The sequence below is a fragment of the Salvelinus sp. IW2-2015 genome, linkage group LG32 (genome assembly GCF_002910315.2).
Source record: "Salvelinus sp. IW2-2015 linkage group LG32, ASM291031v2, whole genome shotgun sequence".
NCBI classification, from domain to species: Eukaryota; Metazoa; Chordata; class Actinopteri; order Salmoniformes; family Salmonidae; genus Salvelinus; species Salvelinus sp. IW2-2015.
In genome coordinates, this window is record NC_036871.1 from 22,521,573 (window position 1) to 22,546,097 (window position 24,525).

Below are 24,525 nucleotides of genomic sequence, written 5' to 3' on the forward strand. Positions count from 1 at the left end.
TCACCTGGTAATATTGCCTGGCTAACCTGGGATTTCTTAAACCACATTGAACATGTTTCATTTTATTTTAGGCTAAATTGATTTTATTGATGTATTATATTAAGTTAAAATAAGTGTTCATTCAGTATTGTAATTGTCATTATTACAAATAAATAAATAAATAAAAATCAGCCGATTAATCGGTATCGGCTTTTTTGGGTCCTTCAATAATCGGTATCGGTGTTGAAAAATCAATCGGTCGACCTCTACTTTCATTCCACCCGCCAGCTGATTTTGTTGAGGGTCAACAGCAGGTATCCGACCCGATGCAGGACTCTAACACACACACACACTTGTCCTTCAAACAAGCCTTTAGCTGAGATGAAAAACTCTTTAGTGATGCTTACCTGGACATACATGCTGCTGACTTGAGTTTCACAGAGCAGGTGAGTGCAGCGGTTGTTGAGAGAGGAGTCCACAATTCCACCATAGGCCTGGATAATCTGTGATTCACAAAATACAACTCAGCAATGCAAGGAGAAAAACAGTAGTTTTAAGACAGTAGTTTTAAGACACAAGATAAAGATAAGTCCAGGAAAATAATGAACGTTTTTTTTTCTTACTCTCTTCCACGTGGCAAGGAGCTGCTTGTCTGCCATCTGCTCTGGGTAGTCAGCAACAGCAAACACACAGCCCACCAAGAAGCCATCTTCTGGAACTACAGCAGCAAACAGAACAATGTTTGGTTAGTCAAACAAATCAGAACTATAACCATTAAAAACAGCATGATGATCATTGATGTATATCATCTGATCTCGATTGTTTTTTTAATGTATTTTGAGGACTTTTTGTAATGAACTGAAACTGAACTTGAAATCAATTGTGTCTTAGAGAACTTACTCTCCTGTCCTGGCTCGTGGCCAAACAGCTGGTGCACTTGAGGCGGCTGGAGCTGAGGCTGTAGTGACCCTTGCTGCTGCTGCGGCTGCTGCTGCTGCTGCTGGAGTGGCTGCTGGCTCGGATGCTGCTGCAGCGACTGCTGCTGGCTCTTCAGATGCTGCTGCTGCTGCTGTTGTTGTTGGAGCTGCTGCATGTGCTGCTGCTGCATCTGTTGCTGCAGGAAATGCTGCTGCTGCTGCTGTTGGAGGTGTTGTTGATGGAGTTGCTGTTGCTGTTGGTTCTGCTGCTGTTGCTGCTGCTGCTGTTGCTGCTGCAGCTGTTGCTGGAGCCTGTGCTGCTGGAACTGCTGTAACTGCTGTTGTAAAGCATGCTGCTGCTGCTGCTGTTGGAGCTGCTGCTGCTGCATTGGTGGCCGCAGGAGCTGCTGCGGTCGCAGTTGTTGCTGCGAGAATGCATGTTGTGGTTGTTGTTGTTGCTGGGTGAAGATCTGTTGTTGGTGGATCTGCTGTTGCTGTGGCTGCTGCTGGATGAACTGATGGGCTTGTTGTTGTTGTTGTGGCAACTGAGGAGGGAAACCTGGCTGAGGAACCTGCGGCTGCTGCTGCTGTTGTTGTTGCTGGTGGTGCAACTGCATGAGTTGCTGTGGTGGGAGATGCTGCAGCATGGGGTGCTGCTGCTGTGGCAGCTGCTGAGGTGGGTGTAGTTGTTGTGGCTGTTGTTGTTGTTGTGGCTGTTGTTGTTGTTGTGGCTGTTGTTGTTGGGGGACCTGATGAGACTGCTGCTGCAGTAACTGCTGCTGTGCTTCGGCTGTGAGCTGCTGCTGACCTTGGGGCTTCGCTTGGTTGAACAGGAGCGGGTTGGGTTGGGTGTTAGGCTGGCCCAGGTTCGTTTGCTGCTGCTCCAATGTCTTCGTTGAGGCAGAGAGACTCTGTAGGATCTGTGGTAAGAAACCAAACAAATGTGACATTTTATCAATGACATCAACTTTTTTCAGTTGATGGTATCGCACCAATGCTTTGCCGCTACGTGACCATAATGACCTGTATCCCATATGTACCTGCATTCCATATAGAACCAGGCTAATAATGACTAGCCATATTTTTAAATTAGCATGCCCTTGTGTTCTTAGATTGATTTGGATAGATTTACTCAGGGTAAAAAACCTACTGGCCCGAACATAATTTCTACTGGGTATTTAAATTTTTTTACCTTTATTTAACTAGGCAAGTCAGTTAAGAACAAATTCTTATACAATGAGACCTACCGGGGAACAGTGGGTTACTGCCTTGTAACTGCCTTATTCAGGGGCAGAACAACAGATGTTTACCTTGTCAGTCGGGGATTCGATACAGCAACCTTCCGGTTACTGGCCCTACGCTCTAACCACTAGGCTACCTGCCGCCCTCTCTGTAACTAGAAGAACAGTAGTTGCGTTTAAAAACTATATTTTTCCCACAAATGCATTTTGAGCAACGGTCATATGCTTCTATGCTTATTAGAATGCATCCTCTTCCTCTCATGGGCACAGTAGGGGAACGAGTGAGGAGTGGCTCGCTCACACAGCAGACGACAGCAAACAGGGGCAGGCAGATACTTTCATATGGTTTATATTTGGTCAAATGCACATAATGGTTTGAATAAATCATGATAAAAACATTTTAAGCAAGTTGTTAACCAAAAATTACGTGACCAACTCCATAAAAAAATTGCCAAGTCAAACGGTTGCAAATGCGAGAGATCTGGTCGCCGTTTCGAACCCTGATTTCACACCACTACTGCAAAAGAAACCAAGCAAGAAAGAAAGCTTAGAGAACGCCAAAGACGGTGTTCTTACGTGTGCAACGTTGGGGGCCGTGCTGTCTGCTGGATGTCAGAGTTGTTGGTGATGTTCCGTAGTGTCCTGGCTGCTGGGCTCCAGCCTGCCATGCCCTCTGTCCTCTCTGCCCCAGGCTGGGCAGCACTGGGTACTAGGGCAGCCCGGGCTTCCGATGGCCCTGCACTGCCTGGCACAGGGGGAACACTGGCACAGAGGTTGATCAGGCCAGAGTCCTTCACTGGCTGCAGTCTGCGTTTGGGACCCAGGGGCGGTCCGGTCATCTCCGCTGGGGTCCAGTTCAGGTTCCGCTCCTCCTTCTCCGTGGAAGAGTCATCCGAGTCATCAAACATGAGTTCGTCTCGTCGCTCGGCTTTGGGCGAGGTCCCTCCTCGGCCACTAGCAGGGGAGTCATCTCTTGATGAGGGGCTGGATCTCCGGGACCTGGGGCCTGGGCGCCTGCGGCCTGGAGGGCTGTAGCTGCCCTCAGAGCGCGACTCGTACTCGCTCTCCTCATCCTCTTCCTCCTCCTGGTAGGTCAGCCGGGGGTGGTACAGAGCCTCGTCCTTCCTGCTCTTGTCCAATGCGGAGTGTGTGATCCACTCCGGCGTGACGATTTTGATGCTGCTGTGCTTCAGGGCAACCTCATACTTTTCCTGGAAAACACAATTCACGGCGTGAATGTACATACATAATACGTTTCAGGTGTATGATTTATTTTTCTGTGTACTGCAAAAATTTGTGTTTTGGCATCATCTGACCAACACATTGTCCCAAGATGGCATAGCAGTCAGACGTCCTTTGTCCTCGTCTTGTCGTGTCCCGTGTATATATATTTACATCTTTCTTCGCATATCTTTTATATATTTTATTTTCCAAAAACTCAACTTCAAAACACTCTCCTGCAAACCGCCTCACCAATTATATAAAAAAAAGTATTATTTACCTCAAATCTGAAACCCACAATAGAAGCTAGCCAGAAGCTAACCAGAAGCTAGCCAGAAGCTAGCCAGTTTACTGGCTAACGCTAGTATTCAGCTAACCACRGTTTGTGGTCATCAGCTATCCTTTAGCTCGAAAAGCTAAGCTCGAAAAGCCAGTTTTGTACAACGCGACTCAGACCAGAACATACCGGACCTATTTTTCTCTCCATATCCCCGGATTTCAACCGCAAGCTCTGGAAATKTACACCTGGATCTCGCAGCTAGCTAGCTACTATCCGTGTGACTATTGGCTTACGTCGATCCCGGAGCAAACATCAATTATTCCAGAGCTAGCCAGCTGAAGAGCTCCATCAGCCACTCCTGGGCTACAATCACCTATCCGGACCGGGAGTTATCCAACTGGCCCCTCCGTCGCGACGTTACCTGAACGCCCATCTGCGGCCCGCTAATCGTTAGCTGTCTTATCGGCTGCTTTCTGAATAGGTCTATCTATCGGACTACTTTTCTTGGGTCACTATAACTATATCTATTTTGCCAATTGGATTGATCCCCTCTACCACACGGAACCCCACTAATCTACCGTCGGAAACGCACAAGGTGGCTAAAATCAGACTTCCATCCTATGCTAGCTTGCTACCGATGGCTCAGCTAGCTGTCTGAATCGCCGTTACCCCAACCAACCTCACTACTCACTGGACCCTTATGATCACTCGACTAAGCATGCCTCTCCTTAATGTCAATATGCCTTGTCCATTGCTGTTCTGGTTAGTGTTTATTGGCTTATTTCACTGTAGAGCCTCTAGCCCTGCTCATTATACCTTATCCAACCTTTCAGTTCCACCACCCACACATGCGATGACATCACCTGGTTTCAATGATGTTTCTAGAGACAATATCTCTCTCATCATCACTCAATACCTAGGTTTACCTCCACTGTATTCACATTCTACCATACCTTTGTCGGAACATTAAACCTTGAAGCTATTTTATCGCCCCCAGAAACCTCCTTTTACTCTCTGTTCCGGACGTTCTAGACGACCAATTCTCATAGCTTTTAGCCGTACCCTTATCCTACTCCTCCTCTGTTCCTCTGGTGATGTAGAGGTGAATCCAGGCCCTGCAGTGCCTAGCTCCACTCCTATTCCCCGGGAGCTCTCTTTTGATGACTTCTGTAACCGTAATAGCCTTGGTTTCATGCATGTTAACATTAGAAGCCTCCTCCCTAAGTTTGTTTTATTCACTGCTTTAGCACACACTGCCAACCCGGATGTTCTAGCCGTGTCTGAATCCTGGCTTAAGAAGACCACCAAAAATTCTGAAATCTCCATTCCTAACTACAACATTTTCAGACAAGATAGAACTGCCAAAGGAGGCGGAGTGGCRATCTACTGCAAAGATAGCCTGCAGAGTTCTGTCCTACTATCCAGGTCTGTACCCAAGCAATTTGAACTTATACTTTTAAAAATCCACCTCTCTAAAATCAAGTCTCTCACCGTTGCCGCCTGCTATAGACCACCATCTGCCCCCACCTGTGCTCTGGACACCATATGTGAACTGATTGCCCCCCATCTATCTTCAGAGCTTGTGCTGCTAGGCGACCTAAACTGGAACATGCTTAACACCCCAGCCATCCTACAATCTAAGCTTGATGCCCTCAATCTCACACAAATTATCAATGAACCTACCAGGTACCACCCCAAAGCCGTAAACACGGGCACCCTCATAGATATCATCCTAACCAACTTGCCCTCTAAATACACCTCTGCTGTTTTCAACCAAGATCTCAGCGATCACTGCCTCATTGCCTGCATCCGTAATGGGTCAGCGGTCAAACGACCTCCACTCATCACTSTCAAACGCTCCCTGAAACACTTCAGCGAGCAGGCCTTTCTAATCGACCTGGCCGAGGTATCCTGGAAGGATATTGATCTCATCCCGTCAGAAGAGGATGCCTGGTTATTTGTTTTTAAATTCCTTCCTCACCATCTTAAATAAGCATGCCCCATTCAAGAAATTTTGAACCAGGAACAGATATAGCCCTTGGTTCTCTCCAGACCTGACTGCCCTTAACCAACACAAAAACATCCTATGGCGTTCTGCATTAGCATCGAACTGCCCCCGTGATATGCAACTTTTCAGGGAAGCTCGAAACCAATATACACAGGCAGTTAGAAAAGCCAAGGCTAGCTTTTTCAAGCAGAAATTTGCTTCCTGCAACACAAACTCAAAAAAGTTCTGGGACACTGTAAAGTCCATGGAGAATAAGAACACCTCCTCCCAGCTGCCCACTGCACTGAGGACAGGAAACACTGTCACCACAGATAAATCCACTATAATTGAGAATTTCAATAAGCATTTTTCTACGGCTGGCCATGCTTTCCACCTGGCTACCCCTACTCCGGTCAACAGCACTGCACCCCCCACAGCAACTTGCCCAAGCCTTCCCCATTTCTCCTTCTCTCTTCAGAGCTGGTCATGGGTGCACCTCAGCCACGCTCAAGGTCCTAAACGATATCCTAACCGCCATCGATAAGAAACAATACTGTGCAGCCGTATTCATTGACCTGGCCAAGGCTTTCGACTCTGTCAATCACCACATACTCAACGGCAGGCTCAATAGCCTTGGTTTCTCAAATGATTGCCTCGCCTGGTTCACCCTACTCAATAAATTGGATGCAGTCTATCACAGTGYCATCCGTTTTGTCATCCAAAGCCCCATATACTACCAACCACTGCGACCTGTACGCTGTCGTTGGCTGGCCCTCGCTTCATACTCGTCGCAAAACCCACTGGCTCCAGGTCATCTACAAGACCCTGCTAGGTAAAGTCCCCCCTTATCTCAGCTCGCTGGTCACCATAGCAGCACCCACCTGTAGCACGCGCTCCAGCAGGTATATCTCTCTGGTCACCCCCAAAACCAATTCTTCCTTTGGCCRCCTCTYCTTCCAGTTCTTTGCTGCCAATGACTGGAATGAACTACAAAAATCTCTGAAACTGGAAACACTTATCTCCCTCACTAGCTTTAAGCACCAGCTGTCAGARCAGCTCACAGATTACTGCACCTGTACATAGCCCATCTATAATTTAGCCCAAACAACTACCTCTCCCCCTACTGTATTTATTTATTTATTTTGCTCCTTTGCAACCCATTATTTCTATCTTTACTTTGCACTTTCTTCCACTGCAAATCTACCATTCCAGTGTTTTACTTGCTATGTTGTATTTACTTCGCCACCATGGCCTTTTTTTTTTTACTTTACCTCCCTTATCTCACCTCATTAGCTCACATTGTATATACTTATTTTTTTTCCTACTGTATTATTGACTGTATGTTTGTTTTACTCCATGTGTAACTCTGTGTTGTTGTATGTGTCGAACTGCTTTGCTTTATCTTGGCCAGGTCGCAATTGTAAATGACAACTTGTTCTCAACTTGCCTACCTGGTTAAATAAAAGGTGAAAACAATTATTATAATAATAAAAAAAAAAAAATAGTACAGCTATCAAGATCTTGAGATTAATTGTTTCCTTAGAATACAACCTGAAGTAACACAAAGACCTGTTGTGTTCAGGCATTTCTCAGTGGCCAAGCAAAGACTAGACACTAGACAACCTATGGGCAGGCTCTACCTCCTGGTGCCTGAGCATAAAGACAGCAGTAAAACAAAACATCCCCTTCCTGCAATAACCATCAGACAGACCAGTGCCAAAGCAAGGCCTATAAAATGTCCAACACAAACACGAGCCTCAGCAGGCACCTCAATAAATCCTAAAAATAGCAACATGCAGACATTCTTTTTCAAAAGACTGTTCCAATTCACCAATTTGTCCATCTTCTCCAAAATGGGTGAACACTTTAAATCGTGTTTTTCCCCCCCATATTTTCTTGTGAATCGGAAGAGCATTGGAATAATTTTACATTAGAAAAACACCACACAAGAATGACAAAACTTAATATGGCAAGAATAGTACTGAAAAATAATTACCCCTTTTGGCTCTGGAACAATCAGGTGAGTACATTTCTTGTTTAGGTTGAGTTGACAGTCACCACCATAAAAAGTGATCAAGGCCCAAAGAGTGTTCAGATCTTCTGGTAGCTAAACAAAGAAATGCATGAGAAAGATCTTAACATGATATAAAATACTTATCTTAATAAATCCATAAAACAATATATATGTAAAAGTACATACTTTAGGTAGACATGCCGTGACACCGAAGAATATTTGTCCTGACTCTGGGGAGAAACCGGTAACTCTGAATTATCTTATGTTAAGAAAGTCATTCAACTCAAATGTTCAGCTATTCGTTCAGCTAAAGTGTTATCGTTAAAATATAATTCAGAAACATCAATCAATTGTTCATGAAATTCATTTCTATGAAAAGATACGGTAGCAGGTCTCCACATCTGACGGACAAAGTCACCCAAGACGGCTGAAAAACAGAGTTTAAAACGGTTGAACTTTTTCCCTTCACACCACCAAGGCTACAGGATTTTTTGTGAATTGACTACATAAAGGGATATACAGGTACCTGCCAAAATAAAGGAAACACTTGAGTAAGTGAGGGATAAAGTATATTGAAAGCAGGTGCTTCCACACAGGTGTGGTTCCTGGGAAATAAGCAATTAATAGCCCATCATGCTTAGGGTAGGGTAATGTATAAAAATGCCCAGTTGCCCATTATTTTGGATGCCGTAGCTACAAGAGATCACAGTGACAGTGGTGTAAAGTACTTCAGTAAAAATACTTTAAAGTATTACTTAAGTAGTTTTTGGGGGTATCTGTACTTTACTATTTATATTTTTGACAACTTTTACTTCACTACATTCCTAAAGAAAATTATGTACTTTATACTCCATACATTTTTCCTGACACCCAAAAGTACTCATTACATTTTGACAAGAAAATGGTCCAATTCACACACGTATCAAGATAACATCCCTAGTCATCCCTACTGCCTCAGATCTGGCGGACTCACTAAACACAAATGCTTTGTTTGTAAATTAGTGTGCCCCTGGCTATTCGTCAATAAAAATGTAAAATACAATTGTGCCATCTGATTTGCTTAATATAAGGAATTTGAAATGGTTTATACTTTTACTTTTGATACTTAAGTACATTTTAACAATCCCATTTACTTTTGATACTTAAGAATATTTTAAACCAAATACTTTTAAGACTTTTTCTCAAGTAGTATTTTACTGGGTGACTTTCACTTTTACTTGAGTAATTTTCAATTAAGGTATCTTAACTTTTACTCAAGTATGACAATTGAGTACTTTTTCCACCACTGCTTAGTGACTTTGAAAGAGGGGTCTCAAAGGAGCATAGATGGTTTAAAGGGTGAAGGGAGATATATAGTCATTTGTACAACAATGCATCCAACTGAAATATGTATTCCGCATTTAACCAGATCTCAACCCAATAGACCACTTATGGGAGATTCTGGAGYGGCGCCTGAGACAGCTTTTCCACCACCATCAACAAAAAACCTGGGGTGTAATCATTAGCCAAACAGTTGCAAAACATAACTAAAAAGAGAGTTGCTATTGGACAAATTCAGGTAGGTCCCTCCCCGTTTCATTCCATTGGCTTCCGTTAAAGAAATGTTTTGCAACCGAATCTGCATAATGAATACGCCCCAAATTATGGAATTTCTTGTGGGAAAATAATGTTGTGTCTCTCCAATATACTTCCAGACACTTGTAGAATCTATGCCAAGGAACATTGAAGCTGTTCTGGCAGGTTGTGGTGGTCCAATGCCCTATTAAAACATGTTATGTTGGTGTTTCCTTTATTTTGGCAGTTATCCATGGAAAATTCACACCCTTACCTTGACAACTGGAAGGTCAAAGACCTCTCGTGACTCCCCAACCTCTGGGTTATCTCCATCCTCTGCTATGATGTGTGTAGCCAAGGCATTGTATGAGACCTCCTTGCCTTTCCCTGCTTTCAGCAGCTGGACAACCTAAAGTGCACATGAAATCACATCAATGAAATAAAACACACATGATCAAATCAAATCGTATTTGCATAATACAACAGTGAAATGCTTACTTACAAGCCCTTAACCAACAATGCAGTTTTACGCAAAAAAAGTGTTAAGAAAGTATTTAATAAAATCAACTTTTGTAAATATATATATATATATATGATAAATGATATGATAAATGTGTACAATTCCAACCAAAGTGTGATAAGGAAAGGCAGTAGGCATCAAAGACGTTATTCATCAATCATGGGGTGGCCTGTATATTTAAGAAATTGACGTTATCAATGAGCAGTAGAAGATACTGTTGATTATTAACTAGCTAGTAAGTGACAATAATATGCACGGTATAGGCCAAATAAATCTCAGTGGGATTAATTATTTGAAGCATAGTTTGAAGGAACAATTTGAAAATGATCGTGGTGTATTTAACTAGGAATATACATTGTATGTACACGATAAATCTGTTTATAAACACCGGCGCGTAAATTAAAGGCATTATTTGGCAGGAAGTTGCCACTTGCATCTCTACAATGGCGGATTTGTCCTCGCATATGCGCAATGACAGGCGCACAATTCAGCAAACCGACAATGGTCTTTCACCTCAATATTATCAATACATCTCGTTCTAGCTATGGTAATCCATACACATACAATGCAAAACAGGCCAAATGTATATTTATTGTATTACTAGCTGTGTTGCAAAATAGGATAACCAAGTCATAGCAATGCCAGAATACTGGTTGGCTAACCTGCACTAGTAGAAAACTGGCTAGCTAGCTAAGCATCCAACTGGCTACGGTCGCTAACTAACCTCATCTGGATCAATGACAACTTCATATATATTTTTAAAACGCAATGCATGTATTAGTTTATACACCAAATCTGCAAACAATACGGGTTACAAAAGTGAAATGGAAACAGACTGGTCGTTAGCGTTTCGCTATGCTATCCGTCTAGTGCGGTAAACGTCATTGCTTCGCTAGGTTAGCTAGCTAGCTATATGTCAACAGTGATAGCTTCACCTTTTGGTCAATGTCCCCGACCACGTAAAATTTAACATCTTTAAAGAGATCCTCTGGGACCTTCGGTTCTTCATCCGACATTATTATCCATAAAATGCTAATCAAGATATGTAAAACAAAATCACTAAAAAGTCAAAAGACATTAAAAAGTTATTCCCCTCAAGGCAACACACTAGCGCCAAATCTCACTGAGCGCGCCTGTACCAGAGCGTGACGACAAAGGGGGTGGAACGGAATACCATTGTTTCATTTATGTATTGTTTCTCAGATATAGTGATGTATTGTGTTATACATATTTATTATATTCATTACTAAATGCATTGCCTTACATTCAACAGACCTCTACAAACATTTATCAAATAGAAATGCTACCCCACAACAATTTGAAACATGGCACGTCTATGGGAGGAGTTAAGTAATGACGCAAGGGGGAAAAGCCATGCTGAAGTGCCAAAATACTGATCAGTGCAAAGGGCAGGTACAAACGGGAGGGGGGTATTTTCTTAACTAACTTTATTGAACGTTAAACAGGGATCTCTTTACCAGCTACAGAAAATAGGTCTCATGCAGACAGATATAATAATGCAGGTAAATGGAGAAGCTTGAGGTCATTAATGAACTCTGTTAAAAGCTGGAGATGCCCCAGGGGTCTGGGCCAGTGGCCCCCAAAAGCAAAACTGTCCTCATGTCAGGCAGCTCCTAGGCTCTTAAAAGAAATGGTTCCAAAATGGTTATTTGGCTGTCCCCAGAAGAGAACCCTTTTGGGTTCCATGTAAAGGGTTCTACATGGAACCCGAAAGGGTTCTTCAAAGGCTTCTCCTATGGGGACAGCCAACAAACCCTTTTAGGTTCAAGATAGCACCCTTTTTCTAAGAGTGTAGACAGGGCTTGAAGCAATGTTGGCCTAGTGATGATGGCCTTTAATTGAGCCTAGCAGTGGAAGAGCAGGAAAAGCTCCATATTATCAGACTGTCGCAGACACAATTTATGATTTAATGAGGCAAGTCATGCAAACAAAGACAGATCATACTGTAAGTGTGGCCATGCAGACTTTTTAAAAGGCCTCTCCTCCCCATGAAAATGTATAGAAAATGTGCTATATTCATGTTTATGGGTGATAACGTGTATGTTAGATTAAGGATTGTGACTGCTAACATCTACTATAGGACTGATAAAGATTAATTTTCTATAATCTTGAGATTGTAACATGTTTTTCTCCTATGTTGCAGACAGATGTAATTCACCTTTTCGAAGATCTCATCTACTATGGAATTCATTCCTCCACGGTTCTTAGTTAATTGGCCTAATGGTTTCATTAATTAGGTGTCAAATTGAAGTCCTATCAAACCGTCCATAGCAGGGGTGTGTATGATATAGCCATAGTGAATTATGGACATCAGTGTGAAAAGACCTTGACAAACTCTGAAATGCATCCAATTAAAGCCGTAATTGGATCACTTCACTGACAGCTACATTACATATGAGAATGTGGCCTTGTGACCTCAGAGTTACAATTGGACATCCTTGATCTGGAGCTTTTGACAAGGTGAAGCAGTTTGATTTAAGTCAATTTTACCCATATGAGCATATTGTCTTTCTCCTTTACAGGTATAGCATGCTCAAGAGGATTATATTAATCCAGCATGACTATCAAGGTCACCCGCGAGCACATTGGTGTAATGCCATTTAATAAATTAAGAATTGTGACCATTATGGCTATATGATTTCATGACAGGGAGTCCATCATGAAGCCACAGCTAACAAACTGTGCCGAGGTCCTTGGAAACATTTTGGACAGAGAAAATGATTCAAATTTTGAACATCAGAAACATCTGATCCTTCATAGAGCACATACATTTAAAAAAAATGTTGGGTTACTGATTCTCTGGTTCCATGGGCTACTCTCTATGAGGTACATTTGGGTGAACTTTCCATTTAATAATACACCTTATTCTGAATCAACTGAATGTTTTTACCAGGACTCAAAATGACACACAGCATCACAAGTAGACCTTGTAGTCTATTTTTTATTTTAGTTATTCATTTGAATTACACTGAGACATCCATCTTCTCACTAACAGGACTGCCACCAGGCTCACCAGCAGCAACCATCCTGTATCAGTCCCTTCCCTTCTGAGGCAGCGTCCTACATAGTCCTGGTGGGGGACTGACAGTCAGCCTTCCGCCCAGAGATTTCTGGGAGCAGGGCCAACTTTTCCTCCCTGGATCGATTCCATGGTAACCATTTTGTTTCTTATCCCCAGCTGTGCCTCAGGTTGTGAAGATGAGTGTGTTCCATCCAAGAATTGTGGATCACATGTAGCCTATGTTGATAATTTTGTAATGACAATTATTACTTATATTGACATATTTACATAACAGATTGTTAGGGCAATTACCATAAACCAGGTTTTTTGTTTATCATGTTTACATGGTTAATAAAAATCTGATAAGTCTTAGTTTTCTTAGATTACAGTTGGAAAATCAACTGAAATAAATTATTTTAAAAGTATTTAATAAAATCCCATGTGCATCCAAAATATCCTAACCCAAATGTACCACTAGATAGCACTGTTTACACTTTCTCTAATACGGTAGTTATTTACAATCACTCAGGATAATGCAAAGAAGAGACCCCTGCTGGAAAGATACAACATTCACTATGAATTGTTTTGCCTCTGACCTGAAATTTAAGAGCTACTTTCTAAGTGAGAGCTGTGAATGAAATCACAGAAAATCACTCATACAAACATGYGCATTTTGCACACACTTCAAGGCACTTTCAAACAGTTTGTAGGGCAAACAGGTCAAACCACCAACTTTTATGGTACAGTATACCTACTGTACTGTTGAAAGTTCAATATGGGGGTAACATCAATTAAATTATGAACATATTCTCTAAAGTAATAGTGAGCAGATCATCAGGGCTATTACATTTTAATAACATTCTGTTAATTGAAAACCTGAAAATGACCTGCTGGAGCAAAAGGGAAAGAGCCAGCATGTCTAATAAAATATCCCTGGGGTCCATATACAGTAGTACTTACACAGAGATTCAATCAGCAAGCTCAGATTAAAAAAGGGAGCAACACATTTTTAATTAGGGCATTGTTCCCCGATATTCTATCAGAAATACTATTTGGTTGATGAAATAACACCACTAAAGTACTGTAAAGGAGATGGCTTCTCAATGTTATTTTATATTAGGTCAAGGTCATAAGGTTATCAATGCATATTCGTTTATGAGAAGTTATTGAAAACACTCATATGAGTTATTATATGTTATTTAATGGTCAATTATGATGCTGAATAATCAAGCCAGTTACACCTAGCACAACACACTAGTGGTCTGAGTCTTTGAAAATATCAATATGTCTAACTAAGCCAGTGTCTTTTGTGATTTGCTTCTTTGAACTGAGTACAGTATAGGCTATTGTTCACCAGTATAGGCTATGTTTACCCTTCATGCTGACAGAGATTGTCAAATAATATTTAACATAAAGCAAAAGCATTTACTGCACTTTGACTGAATAAAGTTCTGCACAAAAGTTCTCACATTTCTGCTTTCCACCCTTTTCATCTGCCCTTGTCTCTCTAGCTCTGAGAAAGAGTGAAGATCTTAATGAAGTATTCTTAAAATCTATGCTACATGAATATGAGGAAATGGATTATAATGAGAAGTTTCTCTTCTGTCAAATCCAATGTCACATATGAGCCATCAAAAGATGTCACTCAACAGTGGAGCATGCCATAATGTATTATACACTCACGATTGAATAAAGCCCACCTATTATACTTTTTAATGTACATATACATATTTGTACAGGGCTAAATGAGTGTACATGACTAAATGAGCGTAAAATCATATATTATAATGGATGATTGATAAACTTTCTATATGATGATCAATGAACTTAATACATAATTGATTACTGAAGACAAGCAAAAGTCAACTAAATTCCTATTATGCACATGCGAAAACACATGGCTGGAATCCTTATGTCTTTAAATGGTGACAGAAACTATGATGGGGAAAATGCCATCAGGATCAAGACAACTTTGCTTAGCATTTTCAATTGGTCCTAAATTGCACTGCTGGTGTCAGTTAAATTCCAGTAAATGTAATTAAAGATGCAATTCTTTATATTTCTATAGGCCTATAATCATGTATCAAGTAGCCATGAAACACGCTATTATTTCTTTCCTGAACTGACCGAAATTAAAACACAATGGACCAAAACACTTTTTTTCCCGCTGTAGCCTGATATAGGCTATAGTTGCTGCAACCATGGTCACCAAAAAGTAGCGGAAAAGGCTGGGGTTGAGTTGACTGGAGAAACCCAAACTGGCTCAGTTTTCAAACGCCTATTCAGATGGGATTTATCCACGCCAGGGCGATCAGGGGGATTAACCAGTAATTAAACCCCATAAACAATCGTTCCATTGGCCTTTTCAACGTCTTGTTGAAGGAGACTTGGTCACTTTGCACATAAAGGAAAGTGCGGACAGAGGGAGGGACAGTTTAGATCAATGATCTATAAGTAAATAGCAAGCACATCCTAAAGTATTTCAAATGTCATTTATCCAATAAATGACATGTTTATAGAAAATTATACATTTAAATGACACGTAGGCTATACATTCAAATGCAAATACTGACAGCAAGCAGTTGAGTTCACGATTAATTTAACTGGAATATGACATTATGTGAGGGTAAACGGGGTAAACATAATTAACGGGGTATGAGTATAAATAAATTCGCATAAGAACAATTTAAAATGTGTCGGGAGATTAAGTCATGCCAATAGATAATCTACATAATCGAACCAAAAGGAAACCACTATGAAAGTTGGATAGGCTATGTCCTGGCCAGAAAAACCTTATCAGGGTTGAGACCAGTGTGCCGCACAGTTTTCCCCAACAGCTTTCCAGACTATAGGAAGTGGTCAGTAGGCCTAACCTTTATCCTCATCCTCGGGGACCCCCTTAGTGTTTTCTCTCTCCGTTTGTTTTTCAAAGGCCAACAGGAAGCGCCAGGATCCAACATGACCCCTGCATTGTTACAGAGCAGATATCACATCCATTCAATGGAGCACATCTGTGTGCTGGTGATCTGGGGCTATGATCTGTGAGCTGCAGCCAACGCTATGGCGTTCATTCACAAATCCCTCTGCCCCTGTAGCATAACCCTTTCTGATGGAAAGTAAACCAGATAGAAAGAGACATTTACCGAAATAGAAAGTTTGGGCTGGGTTAGTAGAGCTAGGATGAAAGTTACGAAAATGGGCACCAGATTGCCTAGGCCTATTAAAATTGTCGGTGGATGATTCTGTTAGAATAGGCTAGACTGGAATTATTGGACTCATAAGGAAATACTTTTCCAACTGCCAATAATTGGCTATACAGAAAAGTGTTTTAGGAAAAGTTGCATATAGGTTGAACTGCTATGTTTTTAAATATGAGCAATTAAGAATAATTTAGAAAATATGAGTTGGCCTAAGATTAACTCCGTAAAAGAACGATTGAACATTTGCAAACAATATGCCAAATTCTATTTATGTTTGACAGACAGTGTTGCAGATTGTGAGAGTTGGTGATGTCAACATGAAGGACAGAAACGTCCGTCAAATATTTTAAATGGCTAATATTCACATCTCTGCACATTTGTTAATCTCTCCACATGATTTTCAATATTTCATAAGACAAGGTTATGAATGCAATTCATAAATGCAATAACATTATTATAAGCAAACTAAATTACACAAGAAAGGAATAGTCACCATTTCAGTAGGCTATCGAATCTGCATGAGCTTGGATTGAACATTTTACAACCTTGTTGTGGTTTATTAATTAGTTACAGTTACTGTTCAAAGGTGAAGTGAGTATTTGGACTTTTAGTGTAAATCCCCTGGAATGAGGTTAAATAAAAGGTCATTGGAGAGTGGATCTACTTTCTCTCACCTGCCCTGATTAAATTGTGGAAAAGTTGCCTAGGCCTATAGAATATCATTCTAGGATCCTTGTTTTGCCTGAGAAGTTCAAAGCAGGTTAAAATACATTTCGAATAAGTGTGCAGGGAGGGGAGGGGGTCGGCGAAATACAGCTTCTGAAAAAATATAAGCTTAACAAAACACATCTGACATTGCTTGGACCTCTGACAACTTCAAGCTGCATGTCTTTTCGATTACAGGGTCCGACTTCACCAACGAGTCCTGGTACATTTTCAAATAAACATTGCAGAACAGCGTAAATAATTTCAAATAACGTCAACAAGTCTGCACGTGTTTTTCAGCAATATGGGATTGGAATTTCATTGTTTGCTTCGTCGCAAGGCACACCTAGTCTACATGCAAAGCTGTCCTTTTAAATGCTACAGGCATACAGTATGAATAGTCTATATGTCACATTTAATGCAGGTGCACCAAACATTAACAATCAATGTAGCAATTAAACATTAACAATCAATGTAACAATGAAATGCTAAAATAGGCAGCCTAATATCCTGTATCAGGACAAAAATAGGCACACCGTAAACAAAACTAATCACAAAAATGAATTAAGAAGACACTGGGACTACAAAAAACACACATTTTGCTGAACAATTGTATTTCTGGAATATAAATTATTAAAACGTGTATGATTTAATACAGCCATATAACGAATGATTTGACCATTATAACTCAGTATTTCATGGACACATGTCTTTTTTCTGTTTTTGCTATATGCAAAGGTTTTTTTAATCTCTCCGTGATGTTGTCTATAAACCTGTAACCTCTACATCCAACTATTAGGAAAATGAAAAAGGGGAAAGGATAATGAATTCCTAGATCAGATCAATCAAACTCAATATTCTCAAACAAAAGCCAGTCTTGGTAATTTAATATTTTCTAAGGATCAGTCCAAAAAATCAATTAATAGGCTATTCTTGTGCATTATTTGTTTACAGTAATATTTTGCGGATCGTTAATAACACCTGGAATATCTTCTGCATTCTACATCTCCAACTAGGCCAACAATAATGTTCAAACGCTGTGTAATAACACATAATTATGCAACATCATGTTTTTGGTGATGCCATAGGCACTGCATGACACAACTAGGCTATCAAATAGAAAATAACTATTTGTTCAATACGGCTGCACTATATATAATGCACACCCAGTTCACCATGTTTAGAGAGCAAGATGCGCGCTTGTTGACCTGAGCTCATTTCGCTCATCAATATGTCAAAATATATCCCACTTTGATTGTATACGACAGTCAGAAAGTCTACATTTTACCGAAAGACTTGACCTGAGGACATCACCCATATGCATAGGCCACCGAGAGAAGAATAGTCTTCAATTCTTCAACGCAACATCTGATATCACAGCTGTTTGGTGGCATCGCCAATTTTTAAAGCGCCACGGTCCTTTTTACGCGCAAACCGATTTTGGCTATTGACTGGACTAAATACCAAACAGATTGTCCGCGTCCACTAGAGCAACAATCGTATGATAAAAACTATAGACTACATTACYCATGCCCTTTAGTGGTTATAGATAATATTGGATAACCAGAGACCAATGGATGACTATTACGCACAATATTTGATTAGGCTACCATGACAACATAGGGGAATATTAAGTTGCATTCGCATATAATTTGACATAGGGCTACTTCACGTGCAATAGACGAAGAAACGAGTAGCCTAGCAAGTGCACCTCCCATCGTGTCCCCCAAGCCAACTATGCGCTACTCTGGGAAACACCGTTGGAAACTTATTCAGTAATGTTGGGGACTGCTAAAGCATTTTGCGGAGTGCTGGCTCATCCCTGTTTGGTAATATATCTCAATCATCCAGAATTTTTGGGGGAAGATTTGAGAAACATATTTGAGGTTTCACACCCCTCCCCCATTCGAGAGTACCCCATTTTCATGGGCAAGTCTTGTGTGCGCTTTGAACCGAAGAACCAACGAAATGTGGAGATATGTCTATAACAAAAAAACTTTTTTTAAACTCTCAGCAGAAAATAGTTTTTTTTTTATTATAAAAAAACAAACTCGGAAGGCTGACTGAATCAGAAATGGTGTCCTACTTGTTTATGTTTTTTTGAATACTACAGCTTTGAGGATTGGGTGAGGTGTAGGGGTGCTGTCATCGGTCTTCTAGTATTCTGGAGTCATTGGTCATGTGGTAACATTTCACGAACTCTATTGGTCCAAGGCACGTGTCTTAGATACCGGACTGCAACGTCACTGGGGGGACTCGTAGCCTATTAAAAATAAGAACGAAAATCCATAGTGAAAGTATTTCAGGAGCAGTTAGCGCCCCTTTATCTACTCGTAGTTTAGTAGTTGAAGCATCAAGATTGGATTGGTTCTGAAAGGGGACTACTACTACTCAGTATTTTAAATGGTAGTCTACTTTCTCAACAAATAGATCGATCGCAGCAAGCCGGAAAAATACATTTGAAGTATGTTTTTTCTTTGTGAAAAAGGCAAGAGGCGTGGTTTTATTACTACCAAAACTAGAAACTGAAAAAAAACGGATTTCGTTTTTATTTCCAATTACATTGTATTTAAAAAAAACGCAGTGGACAAGGAAAGCTAAAACATTCATACATTGGAATTCATAATTTTGTGTGGGAGAGCGAGAAAGGTAGGCTACCAGAATTGGACATTGAGTATTTCACCATGGAAGAAGATGATAATCGCAATGGAGAGCGTCAAGATTCGGGCGAAGAATTCAACAGAGCTATTCTTCCTCTTCTTCAAGCACCTGGGAACCAGCAACCGCACCGAATCACAAACTTTTACATTGACAATATTTTGAGACCAGACTTTGGACGGCGGAAAGRCGGGACTTTTAATTATGATGAGAATCACCTCAATGGACGAGAGAATAGTCCTCGCCTTCCCCCAAAATCTGGGCAGTTAGGTGGGACGGTGGCAGGGGAAGGAACATCGAATTCTCGTTCAGTCGGTGAGCCAAAAAAAGATATTGTTGGAGATGCGCCTCTCAAGCCCCGAGGAGAAGTTGGAGATCAGTGCCTAAGCTCCGACTCGGATAGTTCTCAAGCCAATTCTGCACCTTCGTCGAAACCTATGCTCTGGCCAGCCTGGGTGTATTGTACAAGATATTCAGACCGACCATCCTCAGGTAAAGTATAGTATTTTCCTTGCCTTAGTATAAATAGGAATACCATGAACCATTGGATCACGTGTGCAATATAAACTGACTCAGTGAACTAAATAAGTCAAAATATAAACCTGAAACCATCTCCTGCAGCCGCATTATACAAACATAAAAAGTATCCCTTTGTGTAGCCTATTTTCAATTATTTGTCCGAAACTTTTAGGAAATGAATAAAATTATTATCTAATAATTCTTTGGTTGCCAATTAATGTTATTTTTATTTTATTTTTTTATCCATAACGACAAGGAAGATTTCGATTGACCTAGAATTCTGATTGGATGATAATGGCGGTTACAAACCAAATATTGGGCATAGGCCATACTATAGGCAATGTCATCGTATTGTTACTGTTATTATAAGTATCTCCTTAAAAATATTTGTCACGTCATGCAATTATTATCAAGCTGACAATTCCGTTTGAGTAGCCCTAATAAAGAAAACAATGAAAAGGAGGAAAAAAAGAGAAAAGTCAATACTTTTTGGAGGAGAAAAAAAGGATTGAAAGTATCGAAGTATTAAAAATATTGAAGTAGTTAACATGTAAAGCAACTTTTAAATCAGTATTGAAACGCAGTTTAACGCCATTGTTCCTCACTCGTCTTTGTTAATATTTAATTAGCATATTTTTTTGACAATGGAGCCAGGCAAAAAGTATTCCATCTATATGCGAAATGACTGAGATGCGTGCAATCAGACTTTTAGAGTGCAAAGTTTCGAGAGAAAAATTGGACAGATATTAAGAATAAAAACGTCGTTTTATAGTTACTTTTTACTTCCCTCCTCTGCTATATTTAGCCTGTAGTTTATCTTATTCTTAAACTATTCTCATATTAGGATATTAGGCCTAGCATAAGTGTTTATCTACTGCTGTAGGATGTGTTTGTCAGATCTTCCATTATGGCCTATAGCCGAATGTTTGTTATATTTTGAGCTTTTTCATATAATGCCGAAGTGAATACACTTCAAAAGTGTTTTAAAGTAACAATTATAGATACTGTCCGTTTTCATTTCTAGGCTATTTAATTTCTAGCTAACATCGTTTAAAATTAGCACATTGTTAAACTACATTGGATTATCCATTCAGCTATTTAGAAGCACTAAGATGAAGTTAATATCGATAATATGCCATCGTCGTATAACATATAGGCCCTATATTATGCATAATGAAATGAATACATTAACTTCTCTGAACAACTCGAAAATAGTAACAAAAGAAAGTTCCATTACTAAACAAAAAAAGTTACCACTGTGTTTTATGTTGGTCTCATAGCATAGGTCTGCATGTAACGAAATAAACGGTATAAGAAACTTCATTCCAGGAGTACGGAAAAATTTGCTTCGATGGAAGATAGGCCTATTGATCATAATAACATCCAAATGCTATTGTGAATCCCATAAACGTGTAGCTGCGAATCGATCTCTTATTTGGTGTAGAACCAGCCAACTCAAAAACAGTTTTATGAAATGTTCACGATATTCATTACATATTTATGAAGCTTATAAATTTAGTTCCTATGGTAACAACGAGAAAGGGGCGCCTATACCCCCTCCCTCTAACCCCACCCCCATCAACACCCACCCATCATCCTCTCCTATGCACACAAAACCCTGCACCCTTTTAGAATACTTTACATTCTAATACAATTTTCGGTCTACAGCTTATTGTGCCTATACTGGCAATTTGCTAATATTAATACCACCACAATACTTATTCTGCCCATTGGGCCTAATACTTGGTTACTACTGCTATCCTACTAGGTCTATTCTAGCATGTTAGAGTGCTACGAATCTGTTTTGATCGACATGATCATCATATTAATTAGTCAGGCATTAGTGATCATGTTATTGAGGACGTTGAAGGCATCATTTTTGTCTGTTTCAAAGTCTGATTGATCATTGAATGTATTCTAATCTACAGGGCCAAGATCTCGTAAACCAAAGAAGTCGACCACTACTACCACGACAACGACGACGACCCCAAGCAAGGATGACAAGCGTCCAAGAACGGCCTTCACAGCAGAACAACTCCAGAGACTAAAAACGGAGTTCCAGACTAGTCGGTACCTGACCGAACAGAGAAGACAGAGTCTGGCACAAGAACTCGGCCTCAACGAATCTCAAATTAAAATCTGGTTTCAAAACAAGAGGGCCAAAATAAAGAAGGCTACCGGGAATAAAAACTCTTTAGCCTTGCACCTGATGGCACAGGGACTATACAATCATGCCACATCATCTAAGGATGAAAAATCAGACAGCGATTGAAGAAAATATACAAAGCAATAAATAACTTTAAAGGGCCAGTGTACAAAAACACCAGCAAATATTTAAAACATGAATGAGACAGGATTTTGCAATATTCTGTAGGTATAGTTTTTTTTTTTTTTAACTGTTATTACTTTGCTAGGTATTATTACTGCACTGTTGGAGCTAGAAACACCAGCATTTCGCTGCACATGCGATAGCATCTGCAAATCGGTGTTTGCGACCAATACACTTTGATTTGATTTAAACCATTTTGTGTTATAAAACTTTTGCCATGTTCTCCCTGGAACTTTAGAATTGCTTCAGCATCAAAGTTTGTTTTATTTTTTTTATTTTTTAACAAGTTTTGTTTTTATCACATTTGACCGAAATAATGGAAACATGCTGATGTCCAAAGATTTGTTCTGCTGCATTTTGGAAACTGTGAATTTAAATAGCCTAAATAGTGTTTATCTATGTTTTTACGTTTTTTTTATCACACTGTTTCCTTGTACTTTGATATTCATGTTGAAAATATGTTTTCTGGGGCTCCTTCGTTTTGTGTAAAAATACAGCCTGTCTGAGTTGATAAGGGAACCATACGCATTAAATGATGCGTATTATCTGATAACAATGCATTTTTATATTCAAGTACTGCATTAACTATAGCTATCTCGTGAGCATTAAAAATGAATAAATTCAGTAAAATAATTCAGCTTTGGGTACATGTATTGATATGAAACTGAGATTTGATGAAAAATAAATACATAATATATTCAATAGGCCTATAAATTACTTTAAACTTGACCCAAACTATAGAAATGAGTTGAGTCATAAAAGGAATGTAGCCTAACTTCACTTTCACGAAAGGACCTATCTTGAAATACCTATAGCATATAGTAAGAAAAACAAAACAGTATTTTATAAACCGAAATATTTGTCTGGTATGCAAGCGCGTAAAACGAACTTTCTTGCAAGTCTACCATTGGTTAACAATGCTATGATTCACCCCAAAGTTCAAGTTATGCGCGCGTAGCTCATATCCAATGGTTAAATAGGGAGGAGTGGTGGGGGTGGATGACAACAATGGGAATTGAACAGATATCCACTTGGAATTATCATGGAAATGCATCCGTTTTGGGTCACTTCCACCACCAACAAAATCCAATTTAACCCCGGCTCAAATCAGGATTTCAGTGCCAAGCAAGGACCTTTAACTTTGTACCATAGGCCTATATGGAACATCTTCACTTCAATCATTATACTCTCATGAAACACTTCACCGCTGAAGTAACGTCAATGGGCATCATATATAGGTCTACTGTACAAATAATGTATCTCAAATGGTCCATGCATTCCATAGTTTGAAATACAATTTATTGTTATTTGCAAATAACATAATATTCATATTTACAAACAATACTCAGCGGCCATATTGTTTCTCTAAAAGAATGTTTACATAACTTATTTATCTTGCAATAACTTCTTTTTGTGTATGAAACATTTAGAGGCCTTTGCATGAAATCTGCAATCTGTCACCTGTATATCACGAGACAAATGTTGCTGTATCTACCAAATTGTGGTCTTATGATGTGAATGATCTTTTATTGTCAATTTCAAGTGTGTGTAAATTAAAATCCAAATTTAAAACACACTTTGCCTTAAAAATTCTGTAAATGAACTTTTCTATGAGAACTGTGCTTCAAAAAACTAACACATTAAATGTTTATATCAAGAATGGGCTATTGCCATTAGAGATGGTATACAACGTGAATTTACAACAGAATTTTTAAGCATATGTATAAAGAAGGACAAAGTTTTGGTTGTATTTTTCTGTCAGTATTCTTTGATATGAGACAAATGTAAATAATTTGTATCATACTGTGAAATTAACCAATAAGTAAATAAACCACAAGAATACTAAGACAAGTTTAAATCCTTTACTTTTTTTATAGTGATATAAACAACATGTCAATAATCAGAGAGCTCTAAAAGTACAGGCTGACCAATAGTCTACTGTTAATTCACAAACTGCCACTCTGGGAATCATTTCTGAGGCATAAATGTGATATGTCCAAGCCGCATTTATGTTGAAATAACTATATATCAATTTGCATAACAATTACTGGCCTGTCTTGAAGGTAAATGAGACAGCAAGGAGAATTTAATCGAAGTACAGAACAAATAATGCCACTTAAAAATATTGTCCTCTGATAGGCAATTGGTGGGTTTATGTATGATGCATGGTCATTTCCTTGATACAAGGAAATGGCCCCATGCCTCGTTCTGGATGGGCTAGCTCTCAATACACATATTTGTGGACGTGTTTTCTCACACAGAGTAGACTGCATTGTGTGATTTGCTATTTGCAGGTGGTCATCAGCTAAATAAACCTATAAAGAAGAATACATTATTTCATGCATGGGAATAATGTATTAGACTTGTTTTACAGTCTGC

At 39.7% G+C, this 24,525-nt stretch overlaps 2 protein-coding genes across 2 annotated transcripts in view; one reads left to right on the plus strand and one right to left on the minus strand.

Moving 5' to 3' along the window:
- paxip1 (PAX interacting (with transcription-activation domain) protein 1) overlaps window positions 1-10,857 on the minus strand; it is a 21,396-nt gene extending 10,539 nt beyond the window's left edge. The window contains 10 exon segments of the mRNA XM_070436534.1: window positions 387-482; window positions 603-697; window positions 880-1,816; window positions 2,714-2,727; window positions 2,730-3,348; window positions 7,622-7,732; window positions 7,826-7,889; window positions 8,023-8,066; window positions 9,468-9,602; window positions 10,649-10,857. Of these exon segments, the coding sequence (XP_070292635.1) occupies window positions 387-482; window positions 603-697; window positions 880-1,816; window positions 2,714-2,727; window positions 2,730-3,348; window positions 7,622-7,732; window positions 7,826-7,889; window positions 8,023-8,066; window positions 9,468-9,602; window positions 10,649-10,729 (2,196 nt within the window). The 5' untranslated portion in view covers window positions 10,730-10,857.
- Window positions 10,858-18,951: 8,094 nt separating this feature from the next.
- On the plus strand, window positions 18,952-23,722 carry LOC111956734 (homeobox protein engrailed-2b-like). The gene is made up of 2 exons (XM_023977292.1): window positions 18,952-19,790; window positions 21,746-23,722. Exons 1-2 carry the CDS (start codon window positions 19,325-19,327, stop codon window positions 22,087-22,089), a joined length of 810 nt encoding a protein of 269 aa, XP_023833060.1. The 5' UTR covers window positions 18,952-19,324; the 3' UTR covers window positions 22,090-23,722.
- Window positions 23,723-24,525: the final 803 nt, after the last annotated feature.